We start from the raw sequence: 22,108 nt of genomic DNA, 5'->3' as shown, positions 1-22,108 counted from the left end.
CTTTCAAATCCGTGTAGATAAACTCTGAGATGCTTGGATGAATGTTTGTAGAGAGACTCACCGTCCTCTCGAGACTTTTGAATAAACGCATCAACGCCACTTTCTCCATAGTTTCCCTCAGAAGCCACGGTGGAGACGTAGTTCCAGCGCATGGCTTTGACGATGTCCACCATGGCCTGGGCCTGGTAGGTGTCTGGGGGCACCACGCGGGAGAAGAAGTCGTAGCGGGTGTTGTCGCTCAGCTCAGGAGCCGTGGAGGCGTAGCTCACCTGAGGGATCTATGAGAGAGGAAGAAAGAGAGAGAGACTGTGAACAATATGCTTCATGCACATTAATTATCTATACAGCAGGAAAGTTTCTCTGCAGTTGCGTGTAAGGATGCATGATTATAATATGACACCTAACATCTGTTGAAGCCTTCTCTCTCTGTGTTATTCACCCTCTACAGTTGGCACACCATTGCTTTAAATAGTCCTGGTGATCACAGGCTTAGCTACAATACTTTTCTGAGAGGTGATTTCCACAGCAGTCAGGCAACACTAATCCGTTGATAAATTCACACTTGTCACTAACATAATGTGAAATTTGTTTGGTGTTGAAAAACATATAGGCAAAAGATTATTTGCCTCCAAAGCAGCAATAATACCCAGTGTTCTTGTCAAAAATGGAAAAAGGCTAGAGAGCTGGAAATATAATATAACCTTATTGTGTTCAGTTTATATAACCGTTGAACCCAGTAAGGATAAATTATGAGGGATATCTCAAAGGATGGAAGATAAACAAGTCAAACTTTTAGAAACTGTTTTAGATGTTCTTTAATAGTCTTCTGATAGTCTTTTGAAAAATCAGTTTTAGACGACACAAGTGCTATTTTCAGTTCTGCTTGTCTCCACGAGCCGCTGTTATAAAAGGTTTAACTCCCATTCTTAGTTTCACAACATAAGTCGTTTAGAAACTGCCTCTAGCAGGAAACTCTTACTTGCTATGTAATCTCAACTTTTGCTTGCTCAAGTTGTTTCAGATTTATGGCTGGCAATAACTCCTGTGAAATTCCTATGGCTTCTGTGCCACACAGTTAGGAAGTTAACTGACCAGATTTTATGACATTCAATAATGTGTTTCATGGTTTAACTTCAAATATAGACACACTTTTAATGCTGATGCAATTTTTTTTGTCCAGATTCCCTACGGTTGATAAATTCAGGCAGTAGAAGGCAGATTGGCAGCTGCTTTAAAAACCAGAATAGATTTTGACTGTGTATGAATCAGTGAGTGAACATCTTTCAGTGTGCATGAACCAGCCCAGTATCAAAGTAGACTCCTTGTCTTGAAGCTTAGAAGAGGTCACACCAGAGACATTTTAAGAGAAAGACAGACCACTTAGGGCATTGAATGGAAAAATCCGTAATGCGAGAGATGGTGGTTGTATGTAACTTATTCTGCCCCTTCCCCCCAAAAGCCAATCGTTTGCTTTATGACAGCCGAAGCGAGAAAGATATAAGCCAGTCGTGTTGTTGTGTTGAGGGGAGTGCACAGTTAAGATTGATGACCTCTAATGAGCATGGAAAAGGAATACACTCTAATGCACAGGTACATTAGCACCAAGCAAGGTGAGGTTACTAAAACATTAGACATTAAATTGCATTTGTTCAGGCACTCTTTTGAGGGCCACTCTGCACTGAGCCATAAAAGAAGTTGGCGTTGTAGAAGTATAACCTGTGGGGAAGGGCGTTTTAAACCTTGTTGCAGGGCAAAGTCTTTTTAAGCATTTTTATCAGATATGACTGCCGATTTTGTACATGCAGTATGTTTGACTCGGTGAGCAAGTTCTGGCTCTCTCCCCATGAATTTAAATAGGGGCCTGGTCTCTTTAGCCCCAAATAACTGCTGTGGGCGTGGCCAAGATGGCTGCCAAGTGGCAAGAGTGGGCCTATAGGGACTTTAGTAACACGTTATGATAACCACCATTAATAAATGGGAAATGTATAGTTAATTGTACTTTAGTTAAAAGTTATTTCACTTTTAACAAACAATGAAATTCTTAATGAACCATTTTAAAAAAAACACATACACAAGAACATTATGGTGACAAATGGGAGTTTTACCAAGTTCAAACTTTCCATTTTCACACTTACAGCACACCAATCCAATAAGCTATGTGTGTTTTCTGAATTCTTGAGATCAAATTTGAATTTGAATGGCACATATTTTTTCAGTGGGATCAAAACGGGATCAGAAAAATGACTTTGACAGTGCCTTTTCATCTGATGACTGACACGTGAATGAATCCTTTCCAAATATTGTTTGTCATGGCGCCTCAGGTTGCTCTGGGGATTCATACAAATATTGTCACCTTCAAGTATCTCTATGGGAAAAAGGAAGAATGTGTTGTTGGAGACATAAGCTGAATATGACACTGAAAAACACCTTGAAACCTGCAGTGTGTTAGAACAACAGTATTTCCTTACAGCTTGAAAGATGTGTGACTTTACATATCTGTTTTTTGTTAATTTGAAAATAAGAATGGTATGTTTTGGAGGGAAAGTTACCTACCCAACCCCTCATAGTACTTACATCAAGCAATGCTACATCAAGCTTTACCCACCGACAGTCCTACTATACAAATATTTGCTCCAGTAACTGCAGACAGATCGCTGTGGAAGTGCTATCGTCCCTTCCTCTCTCCCTCACTTCCCACAGCGGAGGCCTTTGATGTAGTCAGCTGCAGCACTGCACTGATTGCGCTACTACTGTGCTCCCTGCTTGTTGCTGCAGCATGTGTGAGGAGCACAGCTGTTCAATCTATGCCCGTGACCTCAGAGCTCCGAACAGCTCATGTAACTCAACACCGACTTTCTTTTATGCCACAGGGATCCACTGCGTAAAGCCCGAACAAGGAGCAGCAAGTGCACAACCAGTAATAAATGAATGTAAAAGATGTCCTCTCGTGTCATGTTTTTTTAATATTTTAAAGTAGTGCTTCAGCGGAGGCTTGGCTTTTATAGGTAATGACTTGCGATACGGCAAACATGCCAGTCAAAGGCGGCCTCGTTAACTCGATTCCCTTTGAAAGAGAAAAGGCAAAAAAAAGGGAAATCTGTGTGCGCTAATGGACCATGTGCACGTTGCAAGTCAGCCCTCTGGACTGACGCCTTCCACTCGTCCCAGGCCATCACTTTGTGTCGTGCCTGCACAGCGATTCTGCGCTGCTCGTCTTGTTTTCAGCTAGAATTGCTTGTGCAAATTGCACTGCTTCATGAACTGTGAGCACTGAATGACATTGATGTTGGAGGCTGACATGCTTCATGCACATGTTCCTCTGGGATGCACTCAGAGACACAGACCTTGACAGGGTCTCTGGCATGTGTTGAGCCTGCACCCTGTGGACTAGCAGCAGTCAGCTGACTTGTTGATTTAACACCTGGTGAGAGCAGCGTACGAAGGTGCACCTGACCCCCAGGTTCGCTCACTTCATGGCTGTCTTGATGGTTGGCAGAACTTTCCTGCCTATACATCGGTGTTCTCTCCCTCTTGGAAGCAATGAAAGTGTGATCTTGTTTTTTTTTTTGTGTGTGTTTTTTTTTAACTCACTGCTTTGACGTCATATGGCGGGATTTAGCAAACTGAAATTGAAGTGTTGCACAAAGGTGTTTGGAAGGTGTTAACAATGTCTCATTATAGACTATTTCAACATGCGAGCGCACAGCAGCACAGTGAAAATTAACCTTTTGCCCATTTGCACTTAAATCAGCACCTCAATGACGCATGTGCTTGTATTTGTTAATTATGCAGAGTAAGTACAGTATGTTCTTCAGAATAAAATACAAGGTGGATATGGACATGGATAAAAATGTATCTCATTATAGCACCTGTCAGCATTATGTGAACTCTCCTCCAAGAGGAGTTTTAACCCTCAAAAACCAAGACAGCTGCCTGCAGCTAAAAATAGCTATTGTTTTTAAATGTTTAACAGCTTTGAAACCACAAATCCTATCCATATGCTTGAAAAACTCATGTAAAGTTGAATTTCTCAGTTTTCTCTTGTTTGGGCATTCAGGGGCTCTGTAGTGAACACAAACAATGCAAGTTTTGTTGTTTGTGTTAATGGATAATATATTTTTCTGAAAAAAGTCACTTTGCTTCAATGTTCTCTGTTATGATTTAATAATCTGAACTTTTTGGATCTACATGGTCAGGAATATAGGATTATAACTGTTTTCACTAAAAAATGCTGTGGATAGTATCATAAATGGCTGTAACTTGCACAGGAAAGGTCAGATACAGACAAAAGACATCCAAGTGTAGATATTTTTCAAATAAAAAAAACTAAACATCTTGAGGTTGTCTGACTTCACAGTAAAAAAAACAAAACACCATTTTAAATCTGGTAAATTCATCTATTCTCAGACAAAAAACTGGAATCGGTTGATGTATGGCACTTGATGCTGACTGCGAAAACAGGGTGGGAAAAACAAAATAATTACACAAGAGTCAGGCTCTCCAAACATTGTTCTAGGTCTTTGAGGCTTAAAACACAATCATTACCGTTCCCGGCTAACATGCATGACTGTTCAAAATCCTTTGTCAGAGGTTATAATGTGTGCTGTTAATTCAGTTCTGTTGCTGAATTTGAAGAAAGATAGAAGTATTTCTGGTTACATGCCAGAATACAATACAGACTGAGCTTACTAATGAAAAAGTGGATTTTGATGTTCATTATCAAAATTATGCTAAACTGTCACATCCAAGTAAACGTTTTGCACCCAATTATAAATATCTCTTTTCTTTTGGGTTTTTAATTTTCCTTCTGTCATGTACTCTGGTGCTGCCTTGACGTGTTTGGTGCCGTATCTGCCAAATAAGTGGGAGCTGCAGTGAAGCTACCCTGTGTTGTATTTTTCACCTGAGGGATTTTCACTGCTGTAACAATCACACAATTTCAGCATTCTGTCAAGAACCCCGGGACAGGCAGAGCTTATCGTGTTTGTGTTGGCGAGATTTCTTGCTCACTGGACTACAGCGATAGTCCTGAACATTGTGCTTCCTCTAATAGAACACAGCCACTTCTTAGCATTGACTCAAGAAATTAAATTCCACAGCAAAGGCCTGTTCTGATCTCCCCCAAGAGAATCAAAAGAAGGAGGGATTGGGAAGAAAAATAAAGGCTTGATGTGTTGTGAAAAGAGAATGTGCCATATGCAAGCAAGGAGAGAATATCTTGGCAGAGGGCTTCGATGTATGAAAGCTTGCACTGTGAAACTGAATTCAGGATTGGCTCACTATACTCGCAGCCAGATTCAGCGGTGATCTTACTGTAGGTTGTTCAAAAAACGTTCTCATGGCTTCATTTTTAGTGATGCTGTGTGCTCTTACCATCTGCTCAGAGCTGGGACTTAAGCAGCTGAGCTTCCTGTCCTCTGATTTGAGCTCTATGTGACCCTATTACTTCACGCAGAGTATACCAATACATTGTGTTTCCCCCCCTCAAGTTTATAGAAGCACTTTAATCTGCAATCTCTCACCCCAGAACTATCCATTTAATTGCTAATGGGCTTGGGAAATATGCTTAATAGCTGTGATGTGAGTCTCAAGCAGATTTCTGATGCAGATTTAATGTTCAAATCACTTGCTTTAAATAACTGTGGCTTTTTAAAAATTCAATGAGCTCATTTGGCACTGCATCAATGCAGGAGTAATGATGCTCATTAGAACTGTACAGAAATATTATACATCTGTACTATTTGCTGGGGAAGAAAAATCAAAAGCTTCCACCGGGCCTCAGGAAATGTTTCAGTAAATACCTCCTGCAAATAAGTCGGCCGTGTGAAAACAGAAAGAAAAAGTTTTGCATGAACTGACCCGTGTGTCTTGACGACAGTTAGCAGGACTTTATGTCATTTGAGACATAAAGCCCAATGGTGGTTGTGGTATTTGATGTCTTCAGCACATCAGATTTAGCTGTAAATATTTTTGCTAAAGCCCTCCCCAAAACAGAGATTGTCCAATCATAACTTAGCAACTTTGACTTGGCACGATGAGCCAGTCGAGTACTAGATTTCTCTATACGTGCACCAGTGTGTGCACACTGTTGCGATGTCATAGCTTTGTGACTTGTGTTGGTGTTCTTCCTGGAACATCATAATAGACCTTCCTCCTTAACTTATGAAACAGTGATGCAGTCTGTATCTGGAGAAGCTTTTGTAGTGGAGTGGGTTAAATATAGGACTGTACTGTTTACTAATTATTTTCTATTTCTTTTCAGTTTGCTGTTGCTGTTTGGCTAAGTTTAGGGATCTAAAATACCTGGTTTGGGTTAAAATAGACCCCTTCACAATGTCCAATTTGTAAGATAGCTGATTGTTGAGTCTCACTCCCAACTCTTCAAAAGTAGGTCGGGCCAGCCACCAACCCAAAGCCTCAGTATCTGATGAGTTGGCAATGAGACTCAACAATCAACTGTGTTACATGTTAAACATGTATTTGAAAGGATGACTTCTCCCATGTGTGCATATTTTTTGGGCTTTTTCCACGAGTCGCTAAGCTATGACGTTTTAAAAAAAAAAAACATGATTAGTCAGTTTCAATGATGTACTAGGAGCAACATTAATTATAGTGTTCCAGGAACAAAACCAACACAGTGATACCATATGATGTGCAGTAAGAACTTAGACTTTGCCAACTAGCTTGTTGTAACTTAAGGTAACTTCCAAAGTATTATTAGCTTTCTATACTATCTTATGAGATTGCAGGCCACATCAGAAAAATCCCCATTCATGTACCAATACAACCATTGCATTGGATCCAAAATGCAATATCAGAGTTTAGAGTAACAATAGGGCCTCTAAATCTAATCTACAGTTAATAAAATCTGAGAACAGTCCTAATAATAGCTGACAAAATGAACAGTCCAACATTTTTCTACTTCTGTGTAAAATTAAGGGCCCATTCTTTCAAAAATGAATACAATTTCGAGTGCGTCAGTAACTAAGCAGGGTGGGGATTTGCTAAGGGTCATTTCTTAACACCTTCGTCTGTCAGTATCCTTTAGGGAAACTCTACAAAAAATCCCCGAAAATGGTGCTGTAGCTTCTAATTTATAATTAGAATTATAGTTTCACAGCTGATTTCATGTTTCATGTTCAGTTAGAGGCAAATGTAGACCCTGCGTTTGCTCTCACGGGAGTCCCACAGAGCCATATTGCTGACACTCATCAGCACCTTCAGGCACACCGTGTAGTCTTCACCATTCAATTAAGAAGCAGCTGAATATAACTCTGGATGGTAGCCAAGGTGAAGGCTCCAGTCAGTGAATCCCTGCAGTGTAGATTTGGTTAAACAATGCTCCTCCTGGCATATCGATTGATCAAACTATTGTGGTGAAGAGAATTTTTATGTGCTTTTTATTCAGCTACTCAACAGTTTCAGTGTTCTTGTCATTAAGACACCTCACCGCTGCCAAGTAGAAAAGGTTGCTCTCTCCACAGCTTGGTTTGACACTGTGACTAACTGCAGAAGCAATCTGCTGAGTCATAAAGCGCAATGGGATCTTTCAACCCATTGTTACTGAGATCAATATGGTGAGACTAGAGTGAACAATGCAAGCTCCACACAGAGGCTTGGGCCAACGATCAAACTTCTCTGCAAGGTATCACCCAATTGTTTGCCAACTTTCCCTGCTTACAACTCTGCATGAATCCCTCATATTTCCTCTACAATAGATGAATAGCCTTTTGAGAATTGTTTTATTGAGCAGTGTTGTCTTTGACCTGGCATATGTCCTTCATAATCATCAAACAATTTCTACGGGCTAACCCTGAAGTTGGTTTACCACTGACAAAAAGCCAATGGGATTTTATAATTGGATTTTGGATTATTTCAGAAAATAAGCTCTGCGGCGAACACAAGTTTATGATACTTACACGTTTCGTTCGGCAAGATAATCTTCACAAATGGACAGCCCTTTCATGGTTTTTGAAGCATTAATGCAATCGCTAGAATGTAATAGCTGTATTAGTCTTTAAATGAACTCCATCACTGTTGCATGACTTCATCTTCACCACCACCTCTAAGCTTCCTACTACACCATACTATACACACTTAACCATAAATTGATCAATTTTCAAGTTGGAAAGTTTGAGTGAGAATAGTTTGCAATTAAATTCTGCCTCATAAAGGTGGTCTAATGAGTAGATAAGTCTTTTTGATGTTATTTGTTATGTCATTTAATGTCCTGAACAACCTCTGTACTGTAGTCTCATTTAGCCACTTATTGGCAGCAGCCTTTTTGAGGACCACAACAACAGACCTCATTCCAGGCATCTAATTGAAAAAAACCCATTCAAAAAACCCATTGACCTTGAGATGAGGGATCCAGAGGTGCAAAATACCAACTTATTTTTGGGTAGAATGCTGAACAAATTTTGGGACCCTATTCTCACTGAACTGTGTTATTTCCAACAACACCGTATGACTCACTAAAAGCACGCAACGCACCATCCATTTGTGTGCGTATGTGCTCTTTGACGCTTGTCATTTCAACAATGTCAGAGCCGAGGCTGGTGTCCTTTCCCGTTACGTTCGTCAAGTGATTAATGCAGCCGGTCCTTTTTGAATCTGGTGCCATGATGTGGAACTTGTGTATGGAAAAGTGTAACAGATTTATAATTAGATCTGTAATTATATTGTTGCTTCAGGTGCCCTTGTTTTTTTCTATGTCAGGGTTATTTTTTATAAGCTTAATTATCATGATGTATTTTTGGATTCTAGGATTGGGCTGTTGTCTTTTAACATCTTGGATTCATGTTAGAAATAAGTGTTTTTTTCTTATCATTTTCTGTTTTTAATAATCATAAATAAAACCAAATCAATTGATCATAGTACAACAGATGAGGAATGAATGCAATTTACAGCCAACAATTTGATTACTGTAATGCAATTATTAATCAAAAGCAAGCCATCTTTAGTGCATGGCATGAAATATCCAAGCTGTAATCGCTGATTATGGCTGGACTACACCTCGCAGCGACAGATTGCTATCTCGCTACACTGGTTCTATCACAGCCACGTAGAGCGCTGACTAAATGCTCGGTTTAAAAACGTGTAAAATAACTTCTAGATAGTCATTTAAATTTTCATGTTTAGCTACTCTATTAACTATGTGTTTATACACTTTCTACCAGTTAATCTATTCTGTTTTTCCTCTGTACACTTCCTGTATGAACCACACTTTAATTGGGTTCAGGGCAGCCAGTGTGCCAAGCTCCAAATAATAAGTCCAATCAACAGAACGGTACAGAGCCTGGAAGGTTTGTGCTCTGGATTTCATATCGCTGTCCAAACAAAGCCGCTCGGATTATTCAGTGCCGCGACATGTCAACACAATAAGTAAGATTTATTAATCTAACGTATTACAGACTCTGTGAAATTGTAGAACAAAGTGAAAGAGGCTCAACTCAACATAAAAGGGGACGTATTGAGTGATTTTGGAGAGGGCGGTGCTTCCATTACAGCCACACAAATTGTGTCTTTTGTCTCACAGCTAGAATGTGGGAAAAAGCCCGGTCTAGTTAACCTATACAGCTAGTGTATATTTTTCAATGAGGAGTGGATTTGTGGCTTTGTTGTTGTGATGTAGTGAGAGACACTATTAAATTGAGAGCATGATTATTTATTCAAGAGCATGAATTATTAAAAAGAGCTCAAATTAGTAATCCGAGAGCACACATTATTAAATCAAGATCACAGTATAGTTTTATTTTTCTCCATGACACCTCCTGGGCTCCATAGAAAGCTCACTGAAGTAAGACGTGCAGTATTCAGGTTTAACTGGCGAGCAGCACAGCATTAGAAGTGTACAGCCTTCAACCTGTGGGTTCATAATAGACAGACAGAAAATGTCAGACATTACTGTCAACAAATGCATTTATTGTTCTCAATGGATGCCAGCGTAACTGAGACATTAAGAGCTGTGTTAAAACACTTTGGCACTGCTCCCAGCTTCAGTGGAAGTCCACTGAAGACTTGACAGCTTGACAGCGATGCTCTTGAAAAATGTGAGTTTTGTGTGCATGAAAGTATGTGTATTTGCCACCTTTTGCTCCATAATTACCTCCAGTGTTTCAGTTCAAAAATAGATACAATAACATAACAAGTCAAGAAAAACTACACCTGAGAGTGATGATTCAAAGTAATGTGTCTTCAGTGTCCAAAGGCTCAATTTTCTGCTCACTGTGGAGTCAAATATTAATATTTTTGGACACATTTAAAATACACAAATAAACACTTCTGAGTGAAGGTATTACATGAATGTGAGTGTTGGCGGCCCCAGTATCATTTGAGAGATGCTCTGAGAGGATCCTGCACTATAAATGAAAATATAAAAAATATTTGACACATATTTGAAATGACAAATAGCAGAAACGTTTTTCCATAGTCAACTTTAAAAGTGAGCTTATCAGTTGAGGTACTGCCAGAATGCAGCTCCAGCTGCATTTTTCTGTCCAAACCAGACCGAGTCCAAGAAAGTAGTAACTGAACCCGACCTGAACTCGACAGGTGTTTTGTTTTTTATGTCCAAACGTGACCCGAGCCTGATGCAATTAATGTGAGCTGAAGCACTGAGTTTGTGTTACTGTCACACAGTTGTTGCCATGGTTACAGCTTGGCTGTATAGCCTGATTACAGACATGTACAGTATAGATGACTGTGAAAGGCATTGTTCTACACACAGATATCACAGAAACCACAGTAAACCGGACCTGGACATCATTTCTAAATTCAAGTCAGAATCTGGGCTGAAAAGTTATGCCCCGACGGGTCCTGATGGGTCCCAGTGGGTCCCCATGGGTTCGGGTCGCGTATCCATGCTCTAATTCACACTGTTCTTTTATGTCTTTTGAAGTGAAGTGAATCTCAAGCGCAGTTCATAAAACCAAGACACACATACAAATCAAACGGAGGCAGGATTCACAAAATAATGGCCAGATAATGATAACGTGCAGACCACATGTCCTCTCAATACAGTAGGTCAGTCCATCCAGACAAGCAGAGGGGTACAAAAACATTCAATAGAGCATCATGGCAGCATTATTATGTATTTCACATACAGTATGTGACAAGAGCCACTAAAAATAATGTGTTATCTCTCAACGTCTCCCTGCTTCCCTCGCCTTGGCACTTGTGCTGTTTCGATCTGTATGTGTGACAGTCATGTTTACAGGGTGCTGGTAATGGCAGATGTTTATACGTGCTGTCTGTTAAATAAGGGTCTTGTTTATCAAGACTTTGATGAATCTTCTGTCAAACTGTACTCAGTGGGATTTAGTGGAAATGTTTCAGAGACATCATTAAAGTAAGAAGCAAAGTAGAAAAATACTCTAATTTTAATTTCCTGCCTTGCCTCTCTGTGGCTCCAATCTCAAGCTGTATTCTACATTAGAAAAGGACTAATCTGTGCAGAGGTTCATTTGTAGGCTTCAATTAATTTCCAACAAGGATATTAGATTCACAGCTTAATTTTTGATAACAAAAGCTTGGGTCTCCATCTGAGTGTTTGTGCCTCGGTGTGAAAAAGCAAGAGGAACTCAAATTTATAACGTAAACTCCTCTGTTGTCCCTGCAGCTCTATATTAAGTATTAGAAAATGAGGCCTAGAGTTAGATTTAAATTACTTTACTTAAATTAAAAATGGTTGCAGAAAACGTCGACATCGTTGATAGACAGAGAAGGATCTGAATATGCTTATTCGTTTGCAGAACAAATGAAATATGTTAGCTTTGGGTATGTCTTCTGAAGAACATGTTTACACGTTTGGGGGTTGGAACTTAATTGATAATGATGTTGTGCAACTTCCCCTTTATTTTCCATCATACCTAACACTTACGTTTGCATTCTGGCACCAAACATCCCCAGGTCATCCACCTCAGCGTTCCAAGACCTGATTTACAAGTTTTGCAGTTGTGAAAGCCCTGGATGTGTTATGATGTACAAACTAGTCTACACAACTGTTTTTGTCATTGTTTGTTTTTTTCAATTGTACACTCACTCTCTCTCTCACATACACAAACACACACACATATGCATACACACACCAAACATGGTGCAAAACAGTAGCCAGCAGCTATTTCTGCATTGTTGCGGTTTGCATAAATCTTTGTATCTCTTGAGTTAGGGAACAGACAGGCAATACTAGATAAGAATTTATTTCCCATCCTTGCAGGGGTGGGCTGCTCCATTTCATTTCCAACCTTTTGTCACAAATAGGTAGCTCATTTTTCATACTTTGCCTTGACAAAAGCAAAGCGAAACACAACAAAAAATGTCGCATTTGAATTAAATATTTGATGGACCCTGGAACTTGTTGTTTATCCCCGATTCTGAAAAGCCACTCTGTGCTGCTCCTAAACAGGGTTGTTATTCTATTTGTTAGGCTGTGGCACTCATTAATTTGGGCAGTGGCAACTGTGATTAATTATCTCATTACAAATTGAATTATTACTTGCGTTACACATGCAAATGATCTCAACTAAAGGTTAAGAATGTTGTGAGATTTTAACGAAATGACATTTGTGATGAATGGATCCCTGCATAAACCATAATGCACCTATTTACCAGAAAATGTGAGAGGGAAGTAGTAAAAAGCATTATTAATGCTCAGGTTTGACTGATCCTCCCTCTCAATATACTGAATTTGCATTAAAAAGCACACAAAAAACGAAGGATCAGAATGCGATTGAAATTTTCCCAACATGGACATACTAAAAAGAAAAAATCCTCCCCGTCTCAGTGACTGATGTTTTATCAGCTATCACTAAGCTATAAAAAGCCAGACTCTCTGGAAGATTCACAACAGATTATTAATAAATACGAAAAATAATGAAATGTCTGGAAGTATTTGCCATTAACACAATGGATATCTCTTTTGTATTCAACACTTTTGAACTGGTGCCCTCCTCCGTCTCCTCTCCCTAGGCAACCAAGACATTCCCTACTGCACTGGTTAAAAAGACATCAATGGAGGAAAAAAAGGAAATTCTCAGCAGCGCCTTGGGATATGAATGGATTTAATATTTCTGGGGAAGATTCAGAGCGAGTCTTGCACGCTATGTCAGTCTCATACTTTATTCATCGATCGAGGCCAATCTTAAAAGTGACTTAAACATCATGAGGTCAGCGGCCCACAAACCATCTATAGTATATCAGGGTTGCCTGTTGTTCCTGCGTATGAACCATAAATTCTTGAAGAATTTTTACATTAAATTTATTGCAGTGCTTCACACCAATGAGCACTGCCAGTTTTGTTTGATGGAGCCACACCAGGAGCAGTCGGAGATTAAGCCAATGACGCTGCAGCAGTGACTTTTCCTCTTCCTCTAGGCCAGTTCACAACTCCTTTGTATAATTGTATGCCTGATTCACTCTTCTGTATCACGGATTTATGACCTTAAAGAAAACCCACTCGAGACAGTTCATTAAAGCTTTTGTATGTGGGTCTCTACTATGTTGGCAGTAGCCATAAACATTATCAGCAGACACAAATGTTTGTTGACAGACAGCAGTGTTATCAGTACAAAAAATGGTGATAACAGAGTGAGAGCATGAAGCTAATTAAAAATAATGAGTTCGCAACAAATCATATTTTCCTGAGCACACACCCTAACCTGACGGAAATACAATGTTGGACGTGTCTCCTACACATGAAAATGGGCTCATTTATAGCATTATTTCAAACAGTATTATTTTTTATTTTTTTTAATAGAGCTTATTTAACCAGTTCCATTTCCTGCTGCATAATAAGTGTGAAATTTATTCTACATTATTATATTTTTGTGATGGAAAGATAGCAGGAAATATGTTTTCTAATGCAGCGGGTCCGCAAGAAAAATGATATTTTTCTGAACAGCAGTTACCCATAAACTTAATAGCCAACTTCCAATATTTGCATCCATACAGTGAAGTGTATTACAGGAACAAAATAAACAGACTATATGTAAATTCTGGTTTTGAGTTAGATTTGTATTCCAAACCGTTTTTTTCTAAAGCTGCACAGGATGTGATTATTTTTATAGAAAACTTATTATTAAAAGTATTATAACCTCCACCAAGGAGGTTATGTTTTCACCTATGTGCAACACAAAAACTATTGAATGGATTTCCACGAAATTTGGATGGATGGATTGGCCTCGAACCAGAATAGACTCCATTCACTTTTGAGGTAGATCTGGATATAGGGACGGATCCAGACTTTTTTCTCACTTTCTTCAACATTGTGAGGTGGGGTGATAAAAAATATTAGGCGGATGTAGGTGGCTGGTATCTCTGAGTGAGGACAATTTGAAGCAAATCCTAGATCTGGTGAGCTTAAATTGTGGTCAAGCAGTTAAGGGTGGTTTAAAATTTAGAGTGATACATAATATCAAGTTTGTGATTGGATTAAAGGGGACTGTTGGGCCTTGGTGGAGGTTTGCGTTCTATTAAGTGCCATTTTAGTATTATTAGTATGTTGCACTACACTAACTGTAGTAATCACTATTGATCAACAGTGCTATCATTGTTTTATTACAAGTTGACATTTTTTTGGCCATGCAGGCAGCGTGGCTCTTGGGATGGTGACGTCAGTACATCAGTCCATCTACATATCTGCTTGTTGGTCGGTTAGTCAGAGTCTTTGGTTCGGACCATAGGCTAGTGGACGTAGCTTCTGAGTCTGAAAAGTGAAGCAAAGTAAGTGTCTTAAAACTGCATTGTTTATAATGGCCAGCAGGGGGCGACACCTCTGGTTGCAAAAACGAGTCTGATTGAATGTAAGCTTATGAGAAAATGACCCTACTTCGCACTTGATTTATTACCTCCTTCAAACGTTTTCTTAATGAGTTTCTGGTCTCAATCTCTATTTCCAAGTCTCCTTCAATATACTGTAGCTGCATGTTTATTTTGTAAATTATGGTCCCATTTAGAGTAAAAGAGATGATAAAGCAGGGTGTGATTTAGGGCTGACAAATCACTGTACACAACATGTCCTCAGATTCTCATTCACATTCATCCTCTTGTCCAAAAATGGTCTCTTGTGGATCCAGAAAACCAAGATCGTGATGGCCATGATGTGAAACGCAAGGCTTCAAAACCATACTTCACAGTGGGTTTATTCTTGGTTGAGACTAAAATTCCTCTATAATTACTTGATGGCTTGTACAGACATTCATGGTCTGAAGAGAAAAAAATCTACTATCTTTGGTGGATTGCCAAATTTATAAATATTAGTGCTATGTATGTATTGTTAAGGTCAATGTAGAATATGTGAGACACTGGGTATTTTTTGACTGAAATATTGCCTCTGTGAGTGCAGTAGCATCATTAGTAAACACTTAACTGACATATTCAAAAAAAGAATAACTGACGCTCCTACTGGTTTCAATATTTAAAGCCTCTGTTTGTAGAGTCTAAACTTTTCTGACCATTGGAGCCCCTAGTGGTAGGTAAAAATACACTGTGGCAGACAGCACAGCCAAATACAAGACATGATGTTTTCCTACGGCTAGCATCTGTTAATATGGAAAGTTGGCCTCCATGAATAATTCAGTATAAACTTGTATGTAGAAATGACTACATTCATCTTGTCTAGAATAGGTAACGGCATCACAATCTAAAAACGACTGGGAATTCAGATAAGGATTCCCTGCAGGTGGACTGCTGGGACCCACTTTCTAAATTTATCCATTTACATCATCAGCTCCATTTACAGAGGGTATGTCCCGAATATCTTCTCCATCGCGTCCCTCATCCTCTCTCGCACCACTACTTATTCTGCTTCAGGAATCAAGTCGGACGAGATGAGGAAAAGCCAGATGGGAGAGAGATGGAGAGGCTGTGTTAACTTCTCTGTTTTCGCATGAAAGAGGAGATGTCCATTAATAATGATTGCGCTTCTAAGGAGCCTCTAAAAGAAAAAAAATATTCGGTGTATAATAAGGTAAGTTGCCATCAACTTTCAAGCCACTCAACCTTGAAAGTTTATGTGGAAACTCTAACTTCAGAATGACTCATTGAGGTATGTATTTTCAAATGAGGAGAGGTACTTGAAACACAAATAACACTTAGTAGCACTTGCTAAGTAAAATACCCCTTTTATATACAGTATATATTGTATTTTCATACAAAATACAAGATTCATTTATTGTATTTTCACACCACAAGGTCACTTTATGCTACTGTTAAAAGAGAAACTATGTAAATGGTTAACCTCACCAATACCAATAACTCTTGCAGACAGAAATGACTGTATGTCATGCCTGATGAACTGATGCACACCGCTGTTGATGGACACACCTTGTAAGGTGTCCTGCCCTGTCTTTGTACCTCAAAAATAGACATTTTTAAAGATAAAGTGTAATATTTGTTTGTCTTAAAATAACTAGACAGTTGCTCCATATTTTGTTGAATTGTGTACTTGCATTATCCCAAATGTTTCCAACAATGTTCAAACCTAGAAAAATTCCCTAATTCTTCTCAAGGTTAATGGCGCGTTTCATTTGGTTGCCCGTTGATATAACTTGTGGGAGATAGTCAAAGAGTGAGGAAGGAAGTCAGCGATAAATGTAACATGTGAAAACTCTAAAACATGACCACGTCCGTGAACATTTCTGCATTTCTGAGTCCCGAAGGTAGATTTGAATCAGCAATCATGATTAACAATGAAAACAGCAACTCCCGTGATCTCACGCTAATTACATTGTTTGTTTTTTGATTGAGAAGGCCTCATGCCAAGAAGTAAATTACAGGGGCTACGACCACATAATGGATTTTTTATTTTCTTTTAAACCAGGTTCTTCCATTGTGTTCAGTGTAAGGTGTCACACAGAGCTGGGCATTGCGACTGATTTCCCAAAGTGATTTGATTCTGATTGAACTCAGTATCGATTCTGTTAGGGATATTTCAGTTCCAATACCAGTTTTGCTCGGATATGATGGAGATTCTGAGAGAACTAATGCTGTAAATTGTTCAAGGAACCCTCTAACCCGGAGAAAATGAAAAATATTAATTTTAACATTAAGAATTGAATTAAATGGTTTCAGAGATTTGTGGTTAAAATCTGCCTATAGAGACGATAAAAGAAGAAGATATACCTGATAATTAAAAATGCTATAGTGAAAGAACAAAAAAGTATTCACCGGTGTACTGTAGGCCTATGAGTTTCAACAGTGGAAAGAAAGACATTCTACCTTCATGTAGCGCTTGACAGGTGTTAATTTTCGGAGCCTGTAAAACACATCTAAAAGATCAATCTTGGAATTTTATGAATCCATATCAGATCATTCAAATCAATCAATTTGAATCAGAATGTATTTTCTATATGCAAACACTAATATAAACACATTTGTTTTTCACTATTAGACTTTAATCCTCAAGAAATCTGTCATGTGATGGAATAATACAAATACAGTATAAACAAAGGTGTAGTCACAGTTTTTTTTGCCTTTCAACATCATGAGAATTGCTTAAAATAACTGACTGTCTGAGTGGGATGTGAGCAAATGATCCTGTATTCTCCTGTTCCTCATTTTTCATGCACACTGTAGGAAACTGTACCAGGCTAGGCTAGGCTATGTGGGTTACGTAGAATACAAACACCCTGGGGAGGTGAAGACCATTTTCGAGTCAAGTGCTATTACAGCTATGAAATTTTCAGTAGATGTAGGACCTTAAGTAAACTTACATTCAGTCTGTTAGAATTTGCGTCATCTCTTCCAGCTTCCCCGACATTTAAGTACAGATACAGTAGATTTGTGTTGAGATTTAGTAAATGTATCCATTTTATCTGTCTCTCAACTGACCATGTATGCACTGACTATGTAAATAATAACCCCCTGTGTCTTCTATACTTGGCAAATGATCAGAAAGTATGTGTTCAAATCTCGTATGTTGACAGCATATTCTCTTCAGTAAGCCTCCCAGCATGCTTTGATCAGCCATTTTTTTTTCACCGTCATAACTGGGCGAACATGTAAAATGTGTTGGTTAGCCATTTCTGTGGAGGAGAGAGGAATCTAGAGGGGACAGAGTGGCTCATTTAAGAGGGGGCACTAAAGACAAATAGAGGGCAGAGGGACCACTGGTGCCCAGTTGTTTTGTTCACACAGACAAAATAAAAAAGCCAAGCAAAATTGAATCCAGGGTGTAATGTGACGACTTTGTCCCAAGTGGACAAGGTAAACAAGTGTTGTTGTTGAAATTGGAGCTCACTTCTATCAACAGCAAGGCCAGGGGCTCAAGCACCTCTTAATAAAACAGTGTCAGCAGGGAAATGCAAACCCCAACAGAAAACCTTAGAAATCCAGCACAGGATAGGGCACTGCTTAATTACTCCCACCAGTGGATGACCAGCATTTAAAGTTCCTCCTGCAGGATCAGGCAGCACTGAGGCTTGTAATGTAACAGATCTGTGAGGCAGTGAGATATATTGTATATATTGATCTCATCAAAGAGTCATGTAGACTACGTGCCTCATTCTGCAACTGCAACTAAATCTGTAAAAGAACAAACAACATAGTTGTGATCTAATTTATTTCAGTAAACGTGGGAACACTTACTCCAGGCGTACTCTTTAAGCATTTCATTAATTTTGTTTGTTTTGTACTGTAGTAACCTGAAACCTTTTGCAATTTGGGAGTTTGTTCAAGAGAGGCTGCTCGGTGCATTGGTTGTACATATTTCCATATAATATGGGTAATTTTATTGTTTTGAATGTGTCCCCGTAGGAATTACGACCTATTGTAGTGTAGAAAACATTAAGGATTATGCATCAAGCATCTGAATACAGTGGTACCTATAAATCTGTCTTTAAAAAACATAAACTTTGTTTATATAGCACCTTTACAAAGTGCTTTACAATGAGAAGAGAATAAAAAAAGACTTGGAGCCATAAAATGAAACACATAATAGAGAGAGTTAAATGGACTAAGATGTTATAAAACAAATTAAATCACCCGCAGCAATTTTGAAAAAGTGGGTTTTAAAAGCAATTTAAAAGATGAGACAGAGTTTGCGGCCCTGATCTCCTCGGGCAGCTCATTCAAAAGTCTAGGAACCTTGGCTGCAAAGACTTCATCACCTTTTACGCTTTAATCTGGACTTTGGAACAACCACAGGCTAATAAAAGATCTTTTAAATAACTGTGGGCGAGGCCACTCAGGGCTTTGTAAGTGATCAATAATATCTTGAAATCAATTCTAAAAACAACAGTGCAATTCTTACCTAAATGTTCCCGGAAGAAGCCCAAGGAACTAAACAATACAGTGGCTATTATATATTTATGATGTTATTCCACTTTTTCATCCTTCCCTTGCCTACAGTACATCTAAAAAAAAAAAGGTCCCATGTGAGGTATATATTAGAATTCCTGCAGAGATGCCAAAAGAAGGATGAATGCAGTGATATTTTGAGGAAATTGCCTCATCAGTGTAGTGATATCACTTGTTTGTTGAATGTCAGTTCGGACAGAGGAAGGTCTTACTTACTTCTTTTAAATGAATTATATTTGTGGTTGGTGTAATTGTTTCTAAAATTTCATACCATATCGATTTTGGTAGGCTAAATAATAGAAACACTAAGCAGTTTAATCCAATACAGCTGAATCAACACCTCTTGAATTCAGTTTCAGTTTATTAAATGTTCAACCTGCTGTATATACCTATATTCTAATCTTCATGAAGGTTTTTATTGCAGGACTGTTGTAATAAACTACATGAGTTTTAGCTATCTGTACCTAATTATCACATTATGGAAGATAAAGATGCTTCAGTGCACATAGATTTAAATGAGCATGATTTTTTCTGCACTACTCTGCTTCACTTTATGTAGCATAGCTAGAGTTCATGCGTCACCATTAGTGGCTAAGCGTTCAGCTACTTGGCTACAAGCTGACTTTTAACATTCATTACAACCTTCATTACAACAATTCTGCAAAACCCTGGATTACGTTCAGTGATAAAGTTGTTTTGTTTTTTATCCTCAATGTCTGCGGTATTTTCAAATGCCATACATTATGGTTAACTTAAAGTTATGAAAAGTCAAATAATATTGTTAGGATATGGTTAGGATTAGGAAATTAAAACATTTGGTCGACTTTAGGAAAAGATTGTGTTTACCAGTGATAAAACCTTCTTATGTGATACGTTTTTGGTTTTGCGGCTTTTCTTCAACTATCCAATCAAGGCAAAAGCCCTTCAATTATAAATGTCTCAAAATCTAGCAATAAATATGTTTATGATGCTATTATCACCGCTTATATGGTCTTATAAAACATAATGTTAAAAAGCCTCTTATAAGGATTCATAAAGGCCTCATTATATATTAACTAACAGCTATTATAAGGACCTTAATATGAAAGGTTATTCAGTGGTCGTGTGTGTGTTCACCAAGAGAGGTTCTCCCAGCAGGTCCACATTGCTCTTTGGATTCTTTAAGACCTACCTCAAATAGCAGAGCCTTTTCTGCCATATAAAGCTGTCCAGCCATTGGCTATAATTGGTCAATTACCTGATGCTGAAGTGTCTCTGACCTGGGAGCTTCCTATTACAACCACAGCTCTCTGCAGCTCAGCTCGAGAAGAAAACCACTATCCTTTTCTCCGGCTCTGTAGCTTTTTCATTGAGATCTATGTTTCTCTTATTGTCTCTAATCTCTGTAGATTAATAGGGGGATTTGACGATTGGATGTTTGGTAAATTCTGTGATGCTTTACGATGAGTCTTTGTGGTTGCTCCAGAACAGAGGCATCGTCTAATGTTACAGTATGGTTAGCCGACATCACCGGCTTCATAGATACCCATTTGTCAACATAATCAATTTCCGTCCTATGATGCAGAGAACATGTGTAGCAGCGCGTTATGGAAGGATATTGTCTTCAACTCTACAATTAGTAATTCTTCTGGTCAGTACAATCTGAATTTAACACAACACCTTCGACCTCAGATTGTTGATTCAGAAACAAACACAAAGAAAACATTGTAGAAAAGCCAGAGAGTAAAGAATGAGGACTGTTTTGGTGACCTGCTATTATCCAGGTCTGCTCTTTACTGCTATTATCATCATTACATCAACAGACACAATAATCTGATATTTGATTATTTTAACCTTTAGGTATTCCTAAATATCTCATTAGTCATCACTCAACAGGCCTCAGACATACATTATCTTAATAGGAAGCTCTGTGTCCTTTGAAAATGTAGAAATACCATACATTTCTTCAGTATATACCTTTGTAGGGATTTGTTTTGAGGATGCAGTAAGATGTTTAGATGCATGTTAGCCATTGGTAGTCTTCATGCAATAGCACTGTATTAAAATGTTTGAATAGTGCTAAAAGAGACACATATCAGCTAATGAACCCTTGCCATGTACAGAATATACACCTGCACTAAAGACAGACCTCAAGATGATGTGAGTGCACGATGTTACAGAAAACAGCAGGTGACAAGTCCTTGAGCAGTCAGCTGTTAAGTTTATTCTAGGGCTGGGCGATAAATTGGCAAAATCGATTAATTCGAGTTTTTGGTTTAGGACGATTTTAAAAAATGAAAATCAAGTTTTTATTTAACTTGCTCCGCTGCTGCTCCTCATGGGCTCCCGTAGTTCATAGTGGCCCCGCCCCCCGCATTGACATTCCACTGAGAAAGAAAACAAAAACATGCAGCGAGCTCGTCCCTAAAACGGCACCGTCTCGTTAGTGGCTTGGTTGTGTAGCGTCGGACCGCGAACAAACCACGTTCCGATGCAAAGTTTGTTCAAAGGCTGTTGTGACTAAAGACAGCGGACCGACATTTATTTCAGCATCTCAAACAGACGCACGTATCACAGTGGGACACGTGTTGTTCACTACGAGATGAACAGACCGCGGCAGCCAACAAACACCCGCTATGAAGCAGCTAACATTAGTGGAATCATGTCATCATTGTGTCCCGTATGAGAAGAAAGGGTCCCGGTGGACAGCTGTTAAAGATGCAGTCACGTTGCATATCGTTAAAGACATGGTGCCCGTATATACAGTGGAAAAGCCGGAGGTTCATCCACATGCTGAAGATGTTCGACCCCAGGTTTGTGCTATGAAGCCACA

At 38.9% G+C, this 22,108-nt stretch overlaps 2 protein-coding genes across 7 annotated transcripts in view; one reads left to right on the top strand and one right to left on the bottom strand.

The window, feature by feature from the left end:
* hmga1a (high mobility group AT-hook 1a) overlaps positions 1 to 22,108 on the top strand; it is a gene marked incomplete at its 5' end in the record, with an annotated part of 280,130 nt that overhangs the window by 104,244 nt on the left and 153,778 nt on the right. The gene's annotated exons all lie outside the window — the stretch shown is intronic.
* Positions 1 to 22,108, bottom strand: part of LOC311265297 (metabotropic glutamate receptor 4-like) — a 201,695-nt gene that overhangs the window by 64,251 nt on the left and 115,336 nt on the right. Inside the window, exon 3 of the mRNA XM_084366789.1 lies at positions 62 to 278. Within this exon, the coding sequence (XP_084222915.1) occupies positions 62 to 278 (217 nt within the window). The remainder of the gene's footprint in view (positions 1 to 61; positions 279 to 22,108) is intronic.

Source organism: Pagrus pagrus (genome assembly GCF_965226575.1).
Source record: "Pagrus pagrus genome assembly, chromosome: 11".
NCBI classification, from domain to species: domain Eukaryota; kingdom Metazoa; phylum Chordata; class Actinopteri; order Spariformes; family Sparidae; genus Pagrus; species Pagrus pagrus.
This window is presented reverse-complemented; position numbering and strand designations above follow the sequence as displayed.